Raw genomic sequence first — 18,358 nt, forward strand, 5'->3', positions numbered from 1 at the left:
GGCATTTGATCAAGATTAATGGTGTCCACAATGCTGAGAAAGTTAAGTAGACACTTATCCATCATGTAATACAATCAGGGAGGCGTCTGACCAGCAAACATACAGCCCATGTATTTAAGAACAATTTTCACAATAAGGAAGAACAAGAAGTCCTAGAAGTGCAGAGCCCTGATCGCAACATCATCCGATCTGTCTGGGATTACATGATGAGACAGAGGAGATCTGTGGTTAGTTCTCCAAGATGTCGGAAACAACCTCCTTGCCAAGTTCTTTCAAAACCGTGTGCTAGTGCACCTAGAAGAATTGATGCTATTTTGAAGGCGCAGGGAGGCCACACCAAGTATTTATCTATTTTGGTAACTGATAATAAACTATTAGCATGTCTGTTTTTAAGCATTCTTACTGCAAAATTTTCGCACCGCTGCTTAAACATTTGCACAGTACTGTATGTGTCCATATGTAATGGATTAAAGTAAATTTTATGTTGGACTCGTGCTTTTCTCCTTATTCAGCGTTAGCCTTGACCATATTAATGCTGTATTCAATAATCTGAATTGTTATCTTTCTCTCTCACTTCTTTTTCCTTTGAGTGAAGTAATAGATCACCTGCATGAATGCCCCTGTAACCTTTGTCAGAAAAGCAAGATTCATCTTGTGTTCTTCAGCTGGAAAGTGTCATGTTCATTGCTGATTGATGAGCTTTGATGAAGCCATGGCTTCTTTCGTTGAGGCAGTTGCCGTTCTCTGAGCATCACACCACACTTGTGGGAATCAAGTGACTTGTAGCTGTGGTGCCTAGATGAATCCAGCCATGCTGAAGTCCACCTCTAAAGACTGCGAGCTAAGGAGTAACTGATGCCTTGGTTTTGGCAGGAAGATTCCCCGCCGAATCGGCCATGACTCAGATGATACCTTTTTCAGCTTCCAAATTTGTGTTCATTAGCAATAAACATTCTTTATCAGGATGTCTCTCGGCTAGAATAAAAAATCAATCACGCTAACAGCTTCTTGCAATCTGTCCTGTTATCCTAACTAAATTGCCGCTAACAGCTCTGAAATGAGTTTTTTTCCCTTCCTGTTGTAGAAGAGGTAGGGTTTATTTGATAGTTGGCCGCATTTGCAGTCAAACCTTTCCCCATGCCGAGACCTAGCCGTAGCCCGATCGTGAACTCTTGCTCCTTTGCTGTAGAAATTTGTTAGCTATTTCGAGATTAGATTTTTAGTCACTAATCTCACTGCTGTAGGGGTTTGTAAAGTGGGGACAGGGCTGTGCTATTGGATTTGTCCAATTCATTTGACTTCAGGACTATAATTGCACTTATGTCTTACCAGCCTTTTATAGCCTGGGGCTGGCCGGCAGCAGAAAAACAAATTGGCAATGATACAGTAAGAGTGAAAGGGAATGAAAGGAGCACATTATTAGTCTCCAGGCATCGCTGATCTGGCAGGAAGTTTCTCGGTTAATTTACAAATAAAACTTAGATTTTAGGATGGGCATACTGTCAGGAAAACAATGGGGTTGTCAGGCTCAAGATACTTTGTGAAAGCAGCAGCCATGACTATTGGAGAGCAGAAATTCTTCAATCAAACAGACACGTTCTTGCTGGAGCCAGCTGGCCATGTAATGCAATTAGTAGGGAATAGAGGTCAGACCATTAGGTGTTTACCATGACCAGTGTCACCAGTGGCGTGCTGCCCGGCTGGCTGCATATTGGGAAGAAGAGTGAAGAGGGGAATTAGCTGGCCTTTTCAGCTACTGAATGAGAGTGGCACATTGACTGTCTCTTCAAGTATTAGAGTGTTTTCCTTAGGCTGGGAAAATGAGCATTTGTTCAGAGGCTTACAGTGGACGCAGGCTGCTGCCAAGGACACCCAGTTCAGACTCAATGAATAGCACTGGCCTTACCGGAGACATGAATAACGTGTGTGTGTTCTGACCTAACATCCTCAGACAGGACAGACTGAAACTTGCCCTCTTGTTCACTTTACTGGTGCACTAAATGTACAAATCAGTCTCTTAGGCACATCCATATTATTTTTTATGAAAGAAAAGTTTTGGGGTCCCATCAGGAGGAACAAAAAGTTTTGTAAACTTTTTATATGCGAAGTAAGTTTACAAGCAATCTTTCTCTTAGTTACAGAAAGTGAAGTTAAAACTAATCTCCAGTGTTACTTATTGAGGCTTATTTGGCTGGGTATTTTTTCCTCAGTTTTCTTACTAGTTTTATTCTCTTTCTACCCTGTAAATTTGCTATCCATTCCCTGATTCTCTGGCCTGTGGGTGTCGATCTTGTGGATATACACAGATTCATCGGTCGAGAGTAAAAACTTAAAAAGCATAAAGAATTGACTAAGGTTCCTTTTATTAGTGGAGAGTTTCACGTTCCTTTAGACTCGTATAGATGTGCCACAGCGCAGCAGAGCTAAAAACCGCAAGTTGTACATCGTGTTTTGAATTATTGGAGCTTAGTGCACACTAGAGGCACACGTAGTGGCATCTGATCCGGCAGTTATACTCCCGTCTGTCCCCAATTACTTGCCAGTGAGTTGGTGTGAATTCAGAATCAGACTACACAATGTTTGTGTGTAGTCTGTTACCATGGAGATGTATTTGTTTTCATAGGAGCCGTGATTGGAAATAAAAGGATATATTTAATCAAGATCATTTGCAAAGTTGCTACCTTCTTTATATTGCGATATTCTAAGATGGTGTAACTACACTTTTCTTGTCTTTTGGTAATGCACGTTGTTTCGCCTTGGCATTATTATAAAAAAAAGTGTTGGTGAAAGTGCATTTAGAAAACATGCAGTTGCAAATAATGAAAATTGTCTCATATAGTTACTGTTATAAACTTAATTTTTTTTTTTTTTTGCAGCTTCGGCATCTTGGAAATGATGAAGTTCACATTGTTTGGTCTGAACATACTAGGAACTACCGAAGGGGCATTATCCCTACAGATTTTGGAGATGTTTTAATTATTATTTACCCAATGAAGAATCGGATGTATTTTATTGAAATAATGAAGAAACCAGAGGTAATTTATTTTTAAAGATAGTAATAATTTCATAGGTTAAGGTTGTTAAAGAAGTACTGTGTACTTACAATTGCTCATTAGGTCTGTGCAATCAGGTGATTAAAAACTGACTAGCTGAATCCTTCTAAGCTCTATGTAGAAACAGCAGGTCAATTTTTCCCTGTATGACTCATGGGTCACTGCAAAAGTTCCTGGCGGTGGGACTGGGGGGTGCAGCTGAGTTAAGATTTGAAGAGAGGAATGATTCATGCAGGGACAAGAGACTTCCTGTTTCTACACAGAGAAAAGAGAATAATGATATGGGTAGAAAGGCAAAAAGAGCAACTGCAAGTACACAGATATATTTACAGTACAGACCAAAAGTTTGGACACACCTTCTCATTTAAAGATTTTTCAGTATTTTCATGACTATGAAAATTGTAAATTCACACTGAAGGCATCAAAACTATGCATTAAACACATGTGGAATTATATACTTAACAAAACGTGTGGAACAACTGAAAATATGTCTTATATTCTAGATTCTTCAAAGTAGCCACCTTTTGCTTTGATGACTGCTTTGCACACTCTTGGCATTCTCTTGATGGTAATCCCCGGAAATGGTCTTCCAACAATCTTGAAGGAGTTCCCAGAGATGCTTAGCACTTGTTGACCCTTTTGCCTTCACTCTGCGGTCCAGCTCACCCCAAACCATCTTGATTGGGTTCTTTTCTGGTGACTGTGGAGGCCAGGTCATCTGGTGTAGCACCCATCACTCTCCTTCTTGGTCAAATAGCCCTTACACTGCCTGGAGGTGTGTTTGGGGTCATTGTCCTGTTGAAAAATAAATGATGGGCCAACTAAACGCAAACCGGATGGAATAGCATGCCGCTGCAAAATACTGTGGTAGCCATGCTGGTTCAGTATGCCTTCAATTTTGAATAAATCCCCAACAGTGTCACCAGCAAAGCACCCCCACACCATCACACCTCCTCCTCCATGCTTCACAGTGGGAACCAGGAATGTAGAGTCCATCTGTTCACCTTTTCTGCGTCGCACAGAGACACGGTGGTTGGAACCAAAGATCTCATATTTGGACTCATCAGACCAAAGCACAGATTTCCACTGGTCTAATGTCCATTCCTTGTGTTCTTTAGCCCAAATAAGTCTCTTCTGCTTGTTGCCTGTTCTTAGCAGTGGTTTCCTAGCAGCTATTTTACCGCGAAGGCCTGCTGCACAAAGTCTCCTCTTAACAGTTGTCGTAGAGATGTGTCTGCTGCTAGAACTCTGTGTGGCATTGACCTGGTCTCTAATCTGAGCTGCTGTTAACCTGCGATTTCTGAGGCTGGTGACTCGGATAAACTTATCCTCAGAAGCAGAGGTGACTCTTGGTCTTCCTTTCCTGGGGCGGTCCTCATGTGAGCCAGTTTCTTTGTAGCACTTGATGGTTTTTGCAACTGCACTTGGGGACACTTTCAAAGTTTTCCCAATTTTTTGGACTGACTGACCTTCATTTCTTAAAGTAATGATGGCCACTCGTTTTTCTCCTTCGCCTCATTGGGGGACACAGACCGTGGGTGTATGCTGCTGCCAATAGGAGGCTGACACTAAGTGATACAAAAAAACTTAGCTCCTCCCCTGCAGTATACACCTTCCTGCTGGCTCTCAGCTAACCAGTTCTTGCTTAGTGTCTGTAGGAGGCACATGGGTCTGTTTCAGACCCCAACGTTTTTATTTTATTGTTTACTTTTCTGTAAATTTTTATTTTTTAATTAACGGAGTGAAGGGGGCGACGGTTCCTTTCAAGGTTCCGATCTCCCCCGAACCATCAACAGGCGAGCACGGCGAGTATACCTCCCTGTACCCTTTCCTGCGACGTGGGAAGCCATGCCTGAGCTCACTTCAGGGGCGACGGTTCCTTTCATGGTCCCGATCTCCCCACACCAGCAGCAGGCGACCACATGGAGTGTCGCCTCCATGTATCCTCTCCTGGAGCCAGGCCTAATGCCGGACAACTGGCCCTGTCCACCCGGACTGAACTCCGTGGCTGTAGAGAGGCCCCTCTCTATGGCGTCCGAGCAGCTCCCACTGTCCCACCACTGTGAAAGCGGATGGCACAAGGAGGCGGACGGTTCCTCTCCACCTCCCTAACAAACGGATGATGGATTGAGATTTATCCCTGCACCGTCCACGCTGCACACAACAGCGCTGAAACCCACATCTGCGGCGGCTCCATGCCGGGACGCGCACCGATGGTGAGTGGATCCATCTTCAGTGGGATATTCACATGCTGACAGGCAACCTCAGCCACTTCCCTGTGGCCCACCTCTCTGAGGTAACGCTCTGGATGGCTGCAAACATTTAGCCCCCGGCTTCGGCCGATTTGTAGGCCGCATCCTGGAAGTCTTGCCTGGAACGACCTACTGGTGACTTCCGCCGGCTACAGAACTTTAGGCCCCGGCTTAGGCCTATTCAACATCGTGTCTGTGGCTCCACCCCCCAAATTGGCGCTTCTCGCTCTCTGCGAGATTTTATCAACTCTGCAGCTCCCGGTGGCCATCTTGGTCCACCCGGCCAGCTCACACTGGGATCACAGTATTTTTGCATTAAAGGGGCACATCGACTCTACATCAGTACCCGGGTAAGGAAGTACCTGGTCTTAAAGGCACATGACCAGTATTTCCTGGTCTTAAAGGCATATGACCAGGATTCCCAGTCTTAAAGGTGCATGACCTGTATTCTCTGGTCTTAAAGGTGCATGACCAGTATTCTCTGGTCTTAAAGATGCATGACCAGTATTCTCTGGTCTTAAAGGTGCATGACCAGTATTCTCTGGTCTTAAAGGTGCATGACCAGCATTCTCTGGTCTTAAAGGTGCATGACCAGTATTCTCTGGTCTTAAAGGTGCATGTCCAGTATTCTCTGGTCTTAAAGGTGCATGACCAGTATTCTCTGGTCTTAAAGGTGCATGACCAGTATTCCCTGGTCTTAAAGGTGCATGACCAGTATTCCCTGGTCTTAAAGGTGCATGACCAGTATTCCCTTGTCTTAAAGGTGCATGACCAGTATTCTCTGGTCTTAAAGGTGCATGACCAGTATTCTCTGGTCTTAAAGGTGCATGACCAGTATTCTCTGGTCTTAAAGGCGCATGACCAGTATTCCCTGGTCTTAAAGGCGCATGACCAGTATTCCCTGGTCTTAAAGGCGCATGACCAGTATTCCCTGGTCTTAAAGGCGTATGACCAGTATTTTTCCTGGTCTTAAAGGCGTATGACCAGTATTTTTCCTGGTCTTAATGGTGCATGACCAGTATTCCCTGGTCTTAAAGGCGCTTAATCAGTCCGAGGAGCCCTCCGCCGCCGACCCCAGCTTTATCCTCTAGTTCCCCTCAGTGGAATTCTTCACTGACCAATCCATGGTTCTCGGACCAAGAGATTGAATCCCTCTGTGTACCCTCTGTGTTTGGAGTGCTCGCAGGACCAATATACATGGTCCCTATCCTACATGGGAGCCGTCGGCTAGCAGGGGCCGCAAGTATTCTAGAAACGTGCAGGCATCTAGAAACATACAGGCATCTAGAAAACGTAAGTTTTTCGTTTTCTGCTCCCTCACCAATGATTTGATGACAACAAGGCTCTGAATATGGATTGGATATTGCCTGAGCTTGCCAGAGCTTCGAGACCAAATTCCCTCGAGCGCATTTGCCATTCAATTCGGATAAGCGATTCACTGGACAAAAGCCTCTACGTGGGATGCCATGCCTGGCCTGTTTTTTTAAGGGCGACGGGTCCTTTAAAGGGCACCGATCTCCCCACACCATCAACAGACGAGCACACGGAGTGTCGTCTCCATGTTTCCTCTTCTGCATCCAGGCCTAACGCCAGACAACCTGTCCTGTCCACCTGGAGACCTGAACTCTGTGGACATATAGAGGCACCCTTTTTGGCGTACGAGCTCCCCCCTCTGCATCACCACTATTAAGTGGATGATGCAAGAGGGCGGACAATTCCTCTCCACTTCCCTGTTAAGAGATTGATGGATCGAGGGTTCCTAATTTTTATCTCTGCACCGTGAAAAGAGGAGATGGCAAGAGACTATGACCTGCTGGATGCAGCCGCACATTCTGCCATGGGGCAGTTTAACCGGGTAGAATCTCCTGTGGTATACCTACCAGTATCCCTACCTGATGGGTCATCAATTAAAAATACCACGGACTGTCAGATAGCAAATCTGGTTCGTTCCGTCTTGCGGCTTCGGGTCCAGCGCTCTATCCTCCCTAGTGGCCGCATGGATAGCTAGAGCAATGGTCTCCTGGCTGGAGACCTTAACTACCTTGATTCACACCAGCAACAACTGGCCAATCAAATCTTTTGAGCGGGAGACTGACAAAGGATTGTATAAGGATTGTCCAGCACAGTCTAGATCTAAGGGATCTTGGTTCCAAACAGGGGAACGAAAGGTAAGATCGACCCTGGACCTCAAACTTCTAACAACCTTTGACATGGTCCTCCTTCTTTGGATGGAGTCCCTCCGCTCAGCCATTACTTCAACAGAAAAAGGTGCAGTTTCCGGCATCCATCGACATTCGGGTTGCTTGCCCTCTACAAAAATTCCTTCGCCTTTCCATTCGTCAACAGCATTTTCAAGTCACAACCTTGTCCTTCGGCCTTGCTTCCGCACCCAGAGTGTTCGCTCGGGTCATGGCGGAAGTCATGTTTCTCTTGCACTCTAGAGGCGTGCTCGTCCTGCCCTGTTTGGTCTGTCTAGCCGCCCTTCCAGGACTACGCTGAGTCGTCTATATCTCTTGCGATACCTTCTCTCCTGGGCTGGCAGCTACACTTAGACAAGTTCTCCTCATTTCCAGCCCAGCAGATATCCTTTTTGAGGATGATCCTGCACACTTCTAGAAGGATGGTAATTCTTCCTCGAGACAAGGTCATGGCCCTTCAACAGGGAGCTCGCGCAAGGAGAGTTCTGAGGACTTGATTACTCACCCCCTCATTTCATTCGATTTGCTAAGAGAGTTCTGAGCAAAAATGGTGACGACAATGGAAACGGTTTCCTTCGCTCCGCTCGTTTTCAGCAAGTCAAACAGACTTTCAGACAATAGTCTCTGAGCTCCTTCTTCATCCAGGGCCTTTCTCCCGGTTCAATGGTTATTAGTAACTACCAATGCCAGTCTTCTTCTCCCCATCATTGTTCTGGAGATCCGAACTGTAGTCTTACAGCAGGTCCACTGCCTTCTGGCGGGTCTCCCTGTCCGAATTCAATTGGATAATGCCACGGCGGTGCCTTACGTCAGTCATCTAGCAGGTACCCACGGTCAGGCGCCATGACCGAGGTACCTCACTTTCTCTGATGGGCCGAAGTCTATTATTCGGTGATCTCGGCAGTATATATCCCAGAAGTAGAACTCTGAACGGCAAACAAATTCAGCCGTCAGGGTTCCGCCTCAAGTCAGTGGGAACTTCACCCCGAAGTCTTCCATCAGATCTGTCCTTACTGGAGCTCTCCAGTTGTAGGTGGGATGACATCCAGACTGAAGGCCAATGTACTCGAGTTCGTGGTTCGGCCTCGAGATCCAAGAGCCATCGTTCTCCATGCTCTGGTTCTGCCGTGGTACCAGTTTCCATAACTCTCCTTCCACTGCTTCCGAAAGCCTTTCGGAAGCAGAAAGGGGCCCCAGTGATCCTCAGAGATCCGCACTGACCACGTCCGTTTTTTTTGTTTGCGGAGCTAGTATCTTCTCGCCTTATCGCAGCACAACCGCAAGTAGGGACTTTCTCCCAGGGAGTTTTTCACACGTAGTTCTTCCCTATCGCATACCGTTAGATCATTGTGACCTTATTATTCCTAGGAGCCTTACAGTAGGCTCCTTTTTCATCCGGGCAGACTTTACTATCAGGGAAAGTCGTCCCGTTCCCCTCTGCGATATTCTCACTCTGACGAGTCTTCGGAGCTAGCTTCTCTGCTCTTTCAGACTTTTTTCCTTTATTACCTTCGAGGCAAGGTTGTCCTCAGGCCACCTCCATCCCTTGTTACCAAGGTGGTACTGTATTACCACTGTTATGAGGGCATAGTTCTTCCCTCATCTCTTTTGGCTCCAGTCCACAAAATGGAATAAGATCCCCCATATGCTGGACGAAGTGAGTGCTCTGAGTAGGTACGTCTTGAGGACGGCGTCCTTCTGAAGGTTGGATGTTTTATTTGGGCTTCCTGACGGTAGAGGAAGGCTTCCTGACATTTTCAGGAAGGGTTTACCTGTTTCATCGACCATGATAACATGGTGAATTCTTTTCACCATCCAGGAGTCCTTCCGTGCTAGATGTCAGCCTATCTCCCTGTCTATCAAGGGTTCTAGGCACCAGGCGTCAGCAAGGCACGCCTGCAAGCTTGCGGATTCGTCCAGTCCGCATGCATTCTTGAAGCACTATAATTCCCACACTTCCACAGATGTGAGTCTGGGCAGGCGGACTCTAAAGGCCGCGGTGGCGCACTTGTAAGTAGCGGTTACACAGGGCCTGATCTGTTGTTGTCCCCACCCAGGGACTGCTTTGGGACGTCCCACGGTCTGTGTCCCCCAATGAGGCGAAGGAGAAATAGGGATTTTTGTGTACTCACCGTAAAATCCTTTTCTCCGAGCCATTCATTGGGGGACACAGCTCCCACCCTGTTATTAGCTTATGATTGTTATATAATATGACATGCTATACGCTCATATATTGTTATTGATCTCCTACTGCTTTTGCACCGAACTGGTTAGCTGAGAGCCAGCAGGAAGGTGTATACTGCAGGGGAGGAGCTAACTTTTTTTGTATCACTTAGTGTCAGCCTCCTATTGGCAGCAGCATACACCCACGGTCTGTGTCCCCCAATAAATGGCTCGGAGAAAAGGATTTTACGGTGAGTACACAAAAATCCCTATTTCTTTACTTAGCAGCTTTTTTTCTTGCCATAATACAAATTCTAACAGTCTATTCAGTAGGACTATCAGCTGTGTATCTACCAGACTTCTGCTCAACAAAACTGATGGTCCCAACCCCATTTATAAGGCAAGAAATCCCACTTACTAAACCTGACAGGGCACACCTGTGAAGTGAAAACCATTCACGGTGACTACCTCTTGAAGCTCATCAAGAGAATGTCAGTAGGACTATCAGCTGTGTATCTACCAGACTTCTGCTCAACAAAACTGATGGAACCAACCCCATTTATAAGGCAAGAAATCCCACTTACTAAACCTGACAGGGCACACCTGTGAAGTGAAAACCATTCCCGGTGACTACCTCTTGAAGCTCATCAAGAGAATGCCAAGAGTGTGCAAAGCAGTCATCAAAGCAAAACGTGGCTACTTTGAAGAACCTAGAATATAAGACATAATTTCAGTTGTTTCACACTTTTTTGTTAAGTATATTTTTCCACATGTGTTAATTCATAGTTTTGATGCCTTCAGTGTGAATGTACAATTTTCATAGTCATGAAAATATAGAAAAATCTTTAAATGAGAAGGTGTCCAAACTTTTGGTCTGTACTGTGTGTGTGTATATATATATATATATATATATATATATATATATATAGTCTTTTATCTCCTATGTCCATGGGGTGCCGTAATCTGATAGTGCCCTGCTACTGCTGCAAAACCAAGATGTTAGCCCCCAGTGCATTCTTTAAACTCATATAACACATGAAATCTGTTTCACATGCATTTCACACTTGCCTATAGCAGCATGTTATGCTACATTACAGTGATTTATTAATGACCTACAAATGCGGTACCTTCCCTTTAAGTCCAGAACAACCCCTTTAACATCACACATTTTTTTGTGGTTCCTGATAAGAAGAGAGAAATGCAGTTCTCCACTTACAAATGGCACTTTCCAAAATTATTTCCAAGATTATTTTGAGACTTCATATGTGATCGAAGAGAGCTAAGCGAGCTTAATCAGACCCTGGAGAAGGGGCCCTATTCTCAGCTTATAACTTCTATGCTTCTGCCCTTATTATTTTAGCAATCATTGGGGGTTCAAGCACCCAGACCTCCACTACTGGACCACTGATCAACACTTCTGTGTGCGTGTCTTGTGTCTTAGAGGAACTTTCTTTGTGCTGTTGAGGGAATGTTGTTCTGGATACTATGGCAAGAAAATGCACATTATCGATCTTCTAAAAGAGGAACTGTTAACAATTAGACTTACCTCCACAAAACATAAGAGTTGTAGCTGTGTGGACTCATAGAGGTAAATGGATGCCTCCTAAATCTAAAGGTACCGTCACACTAAGCGACGCTGCAGCGATACCGACACCGATCCGGATCGCTGCAGCGTCGCTGTTTGGTCGCTGGAGAGCTGTCACACAGACAGCTCTCCAGCGACCAACGATCCCGAGGTCCCCGGTAACCAGGGTAAACATCGGGTTACTAAGCGCAGGGCCGCGCTTAGTAACCCGATGTTTACCCTGGTTACCATCCTAAAAAGTAAAAAAACAAACGCTACATACTTACCTACCGCTGTCTGTCCTCGGCGCTCTGCTTCTCTGGTCTGGCTGTGAGCGCCGGGCAGCCGGAAAGCACAGCGGTGACGTCACCGCTCTGCTTTCCGGCTGACCGACGCTCACAGCCAGAGCAGGAGGAGTGCAGAGCACAGCGCTGGAGGACAGACAGCGGTAGGTAAGTATGTACTGTTTGTTTTTTTACTTTTAGGATGGTAACCAGGGTAAACATCGGGTTACTAAGCGCGGCCCTGCGCTTAGTTACCCGATGTTTACCCTGGTTACCAGCGAAGACATCGCTGAATCGGTGTCACACACGCTGATTCAGCGATGTCTACAGGGAGTCCAGCGACCAAATAAAGTTCTGGACTTTCTTCCCCGACCAGCGACAGCACAGCAGGATCCTGATCGCTGCTGCCTGTCACACTAGACGATATCGCTAGCGAGGACGCTGCAACGTCACGGATCGCTAGCGATATCGTCTAGTGTGACAGTACCTTAAGGCTTGCCTGTTTTTTACCCACGTCCACTGCCAAGCGGCAAAGATATGCCTGTAAATATAAAATAGTTTTCTGCATTCATCTACTTGGAAAACAGTGATCAAAGCCTAGTCTCAAGTGCTAGAAAGCACAGTCAAGGGCTCTGACTGCCGGATAAATGAGGGACTGAGGAATCATTAAAGTACTTTAACATTCTGTTCGATATGATGTTGCAAATGTATCACAATTGGGTGTACCGAATAGTTCCAGAATTAATTAATGCACTGTAATTATTTCTGCAGGAGACACAATTTTCTTTAAAAACATAAACCTAAAACTTTTTTTCTCTTGTAAACAATAAGCCATAAGGGTAAAATCTGAAACCTGTATTGATATGCTGTGATGACAATGTATGTGGTGCGCTGGTGAAATTTGTTGGAATCTCGCCCACTTTGCAGCTGCTTTTTCCATCCATCCATAATCTGACACACAAAGGTTTCCACTGCTTTATTGTATAGATGTCTTCACTCCTTGCTGCTGTTCCTAGGCATGCATGTAAAGCAGTCAGCCATGTCATCATCATGGTACCGATGCTTCTTAGTCGGAATCTCTGTATAGCGGTTTTCACTTTTTCCTCACACATGCTACCATTTCCCTCTGAAGATTACAGTGAGGGTGTGCAAATATTGGGCATTGATCTCTAAGAACAGATCCTCAGAGCTTTCAATCTAACTGCAGCTGTCGGGGAATGCTGGGAATTGTAGTTGTACAACTGCTAGTATGCCAAAGGTAGCTAACGCCCTGGTGTGGGGTATTCTACTTTAAATGCACGGTTGGCTATTTAGTTTATTCCCATATACACTGTTTTTCATATGTTGTGCTTCTAGAGCAGATCAGTAAAGGGAATATGAACTTCAAAGAGGGGAGTCCACCTCTTGGGACCACCTTTCTTAACGCTCAGCTCCAGCTAATAAAGTACTGATTTTGCCCTAGGTAACAGGACCATATAAGTGTTATAGGCAATACTTACTCATTTAAAGGACTACACTTTCCCACTGTGCCTGTGCTAGATTACTGCAAGTGTAAATTGTAGCGTGCTTCAATTTTCTGAAATCTCACACAAACGCTACAGTGAAAACCTGCATTATAAATTGATAGTGCGTGTAACCCACATTGCCATGTCAGAATGGCTGCAAAAACTTTTCCAACCCCTTCGCGACAAAGGATGTTGGGTGCAACTCCTTAGCTGATGCGTTGACGGCCCTATCCGCTGCCACCATCATACTCCCGTGAAGCCTAGCCACAGGTTTGGCTTCATTGGAGATCTTTTTAGCCAACAGCACAAAAAAATTGCCTATTCATGAAGGGGTTAAACAATTTTCTGCCTGACATTAAAATTACTCCAGTTCTAAAATACTCATCATATGATGCCAGGGCATTAAAAAAGTGGATTTCTTTATCATGCAGAATGTATGACTATCACGTCTATAAAATTTACACTGCTCCCCCAGTTCTCTTCTGTATGTAATGCTTTCTGAAGTTTTTAAAGGAAACCTGTCACCAAGTTGTTGTCCCATGTGAGAGCAACTTAATGTAGTGCCAGAGACCCGGATTTCAGCAATGTATTACTTACTGAGCTGCTTATTGTAGTTTTTATAAAATTACTGTTTAATCAGTAGGAGATTATCAGTAGGGGACTATAAGTCTGCTGCCAGGTAGTCCTCCATATTCATGAGTTCTGTAGAACCACGCCCTCAACACTGATTGGCAGAGTGTCCACACAATGCTGCCAATCAGTGGTGTGGGCGGGGTTATACAAATCTTAACCAAATTCCCCATTTTGTCTGATCTAGTCATAATGTTTCCCATTAGTTTCAGATTTCTGGCATTTCATTCCAAATGTACTTTACCAGTAACGGGGAGCAGGTGGAAGGAGTAAGACTACGTGATCAGACTACACAGGGTTAGTTTGTAGTCCTAAAAATTGTAACACGTACGTCTGCATATAAGAGATTTTTTTCCCCCCCAGAGACTGTCACATAAGCTTATAAAGAACATTCTACAGATATCGATAACCTAAATACAGAGCCAATGAGAAAAATAGAAAAGCAGGTTACATAAATAACACTTAGATATCAGCATGTATAATCTGCTTGCAGAGAACTTCCAGTTTAAAAAATTCTAAAATAAAGAAGTATATGCAGGAAAATGGCGAGGGAAAGGTAGTGTGGGTAAGGGAAAATAGAGAAAAAGATGTAGAGGGGAAAAAAGAGGTGGCAATATAAGAACAGTAACCACTCAGGTGCGAGAACAAATGATCTAAGAGGGGACACATCCCTAAGGAAGACCCCCAATTAGGAAGGTGGATTGTTAAATACCAAGGTGTTTAGAACTTAAGTATCATGGATTTTAAGTAATTTTTTACATACATTGTCATGACGCCGCACTGCGCCGCCTCTCCTGCTGCCCTGCCTGCCTTCTCTGCTCGCCGGCATACTTACCTGCTTCGGCCCGCTCCTCCTGCAGGCGCGCGTTCTTCCTTCTCCTCTTCATGACTCACCGCAGCTTCTGGGATTCCGCCGACTGCGCGTGCGCACTACGCACTCCAGCTCCCTCTGCGCACGCGCACTTCCTCTTTTGATATACAGGCGCGCCGCTTCTCCTCTCTTTGACCCTGGAGGACCCTGACCGGGAAGTCCTTCTGCGTCCCATCTATTTAAGGTAACCCTTTCTCTGCCTCCTTGCCTGATTGTCATTTGTGCTACTTATGACCCAGGTCCTCTCTTGTCTCTGCGTGGTCTGTCCTGTGTCTCTGCTCAGTCCGGTTCGAATAGTGTCTCAGTGATTTTCAAGTCTTCCTTGTTTCTCCGTTCTAGTCTGGTCGGTCCTGTGTCTCCTCCGTGTCCTATCCACTTTCTGCCTCTGTCTCGCCCAGCCATCCCTGTGTCTGCGTCATTTTCAGTAATCTTCTTGTCTCGTTTCTTTCCAGTCCATCCAACGTCTTTTCTCGCTCAGTCAGACCTACACTCTCCCTCTCTCTTTTGAACCTCCTATTTCCTGTCCCAAGTGCCAGCTTCTGCGGCAATAGTCTCCCTTGGGCCTGCCCCTAACGAGCCTTGTATTGGGGGTGGTCTACCTGGCTAGCTCATCGTTGGAGGTTTGTTGTCGCGGATCTGGGGGTTCACTCTAGGAGTTCCAAAACCTTACAGTAACATCACATACATGACATCATTTACCAAAGCCATAATGAGAACAATCTGTATTTTTTTTTTCAAAAGTAGTGGAATAAAATCTCTTGCCTTTTAACAAAAATTAAAAAAATGATGGTGTATTTATATATGGAGATGGAAGTTTTGCAGTGATGGAGGAAGATCAATGCAGGGGCAAAGTCTCCCAACCGATCTATGACTAAACATATGAGTCCCTTAACCCTTTCACAGAATATAAAAAGTGTTTAATCAAGACAGTTTGCAAAGGTGACTCATATTAAATATAATTGAGCAATAAAAATGGTTGCAAAGGTAGAAGTACCCCTGTAGGCGGTCTATTATGGGGAAACGCTCTAAAACTGAGCATATTTGTGCTGAGTAGCAACTGGTAACCTGTCACCAGTTGAAAAGATGGCCACTTTTTTCTCCTATTTTAATTTTTCTTCTGTCCCTGATTATTCCCTTTTTTAACCAGCTGATTTAATCACCCATCATATATCTTTATCAACTCCGCTCCTCCCGCGGCTGTTGGCCTCTTACTTTCCACTGTCCCTCTCTGACAGCAGGATTTAAGAAGACCGCCGAAGATCCCTGTCTGCTCAAGACCCATGTGCCTGTCATTACAATACTCCTGTGAATGATGGCTTGTGCCGACGTTCACAGAAGATTGTCATTTCTGCTATACATAGCAGTGCTGAAGCCCTGCCATGTATAGGACAGCATTGCTGCTTCAAGTCTCCAAAGAAGACTATTAAAGTTAAAAGGTAAAAGAAAAAAAGTTTTTAAAGGGAACCTGTCACCCCGTTTATTCAGATTGAGCTATAAATACTGTTAAATAGGGCCTGCGCTGTGCGTTACTATAGTGTATGTAGTGTACCCTGATTCCCCATGTATGCTGAGAAATACATTACCAAAGTCGCCGTTTTCGCCTGTCAATCAGGCTGGTCTGGTCAGGTGGGCGTGTTCACAGCGCTCTTTTCTTCCCCAGCTTTCCGTTGGTGGCGTAGTGGTGTGCGCATGTCCAGAGTTCCGAATTCCCTGCGCCCACGTGAAGACACAGCGCGCGATCTGCGCTGTAATCCCTTGCATCGGTGGGGGCGGCCATCTTCCTGGGGCCGCGCGTGCGCAGATGGAGTGCTCTGCTGCACGGGGCTTCAGGAAAATGGCCGCGGGATGCCGCGCGTGCGCATTAGAGATTGCAAACTCTGCTTTGGGAAAATGGCCGCCGCGATCTCTAATGCGCACGCGCGGCATCCCGCGGCCATTTTCCTGAAGCCCCGTGCAGCAGAGCACTCCATCTGCGCACGCGCGGCCCCAGGAAGATGGCCGCCCCCACCGATGCAAGGGATTACAGCGCAGATCGCGCGCTGTGTCTTCACGTGGGCGCAGGGAATTCGGAACTCTGGACATGCGCACACCACTACGCCACCAACGGAAAGCTGGGGAAGAAAAGAGCGCTGTGAACACGCCCACCTGACCAGACCAGCCTGATTGACAGGCGAAAACGGCGACTTTGGTAATGTATTTCTCAGCATACATGGGGAATCAGGGTACACTACATACACTATAGTAACGCACAGCGCAGGCCCTATTTAACAGTATTTATAGCTCAATCTGAAAAAACGGGGTGACAGGTTCCCTTTAAAAATCTGAAAAAAAAGCACAAAAGTTCAAATCACCCCCTTTGTCCCATTGAAAATAAAACAATTAAAAAAATAATAATAATACACATATTTGGTATTGCCAAACCTGCCAGAGATATGGGCCTTTTTTCTTTTTGGGTATGTGATGCACAGGGTAATAACACAGACAGCCTAAAGACATGCCTTGGATAATTTCTTTGAGCCACTTATTGGCAAACAACATAAAAATTAACACTAAATAAAAGGGCCCATATATTTGGAACTGCATAGTGCATGTAAAAATTTATATATATATATATATATATATATATATATATATATATATATATATATATATATATATATATATATATATATATATATATATATATATATATATATATATATATATATATATTGTGAAGCATGGGAATACTTTCACAGCAAAAAATGGCAATTTTTTGCCCTGATGACAGGTCCTAGGTAGGGAAGCACTACCATCTATATATTTTACTAGCTAATGTATATATATGCATGTAATATTGTGTGAGTGTATTAATATACTCACCTCCTGCTGCACTCTCCAGTGTCCAGTGCTGCTCTGCTCCTCTTCTCAGTGACATCACCCCTCTGCAGACTATCTGAGTCACCTTGCGTTACCTGAAAGTGGTTGTTACAATGTAAGCCTGTGGTGTGCGAGAATGAGATTCTATAGACTTACATTGTAAAGGAGACTTCCGGTTCACATGGAGCGTAGAGTGAGGCGGCTAGTCACAATTGTGGTGACGTCACTGAGAAAAGCAGCAGAACAAATATACAATTTTAATAGAAAAAAAAATCTAGATGGGACTTCTTTAAATACCACTACACTGTGTGCAGAATTATTAGGCAAGTTGTATTTTGATCACATGATACTTTTTAGACATGTCCTACTCCAAGCTGTTCAGGCTTGAGAGCCAACTACCAGTTAAGTAAATCAGGTGATGTGCATCTCTGTAATGAGGAGGGGTGCTGTCTAATGACATCAAAACCCTATATAAGGTGTGCGTAATTATTAGGCATCTTCCTTTCCTTTGACAAAATGGGTCAGAAGAGAGATTTGATGGGCTCTGAAAAGTCCAAAATTGTGAGATATCTTGCAGAGGGATGCAGCAGTCTTGAAATTGCCAAACTTTTGAAGCGTGATCACTGAACAATCAAGCGTTTCATGGCAAATAGCCAACAGGGTCGCAAGAAGCATGTTGGGCAAAAAAGCAAAATAACTGCCCATGAATTGAGGAAAATCAAGCGTGAAGCTGCCAAGATGCCATTTGCCACCAGTTTTGCCATATTTCAGAGCTGCAATGTTACTGGAGTAACAAAAAGCACAAGGTGTGCGATACTCAGGGATATGGCCAAGGTAAGAAAGGCTGAAAAATGACCACCTATGAACAAGAAACATAAGATAAAACGTCAAGACTGGGCAAAGAAATATCTTAGGCTACGTTCAGACTAGCGTTGTGCTAGTGTGCGTCGGGTTGGCGTCGGGCGACGCAGCGGCGACG

General features: G+C 44.9%; 1 protein-coding gene across 3 annotated transcripts in view; it reads left to right on the forward strand.

Moving 5' to 3' along the window:
* Positions 1-18,358, forward strand: part of RALGAPA2 (Ral GTPase activating protein catalytic subunit alpha 2) — a 324,975-nt gene that overhangs the window by 209,845 nt on the left and 96,772 nt on the right. For all 3 annotated transcript variants that reach the window (XM_069768931.1, XM_069768929.1, XM_069768930.1), the window contains one exon: positions 2,877-3,035. In XM_069768931.1, the coding sequence (XP_069625032.1) occupies positions 2,877-3,035 (159 nt within the window). The remainder of the gene's footprint in view (positions 1-2,876; positions 3,036-18,358) is intronic.

Source organism: Ranitomeya imitator, chromosome 5 (assembly GCF_032444005.1).
Source record: "Ranitomeya imitator isolate aRanImi1 chromosome 5, aRanImi1.pri, whole genome shotgun sequence".
NCBI lineage: Eukaryota > Metazoa > Chordata > Amphibia > Anura > Dendrobatidae > Ranitomeya > Ranitomeya imitator.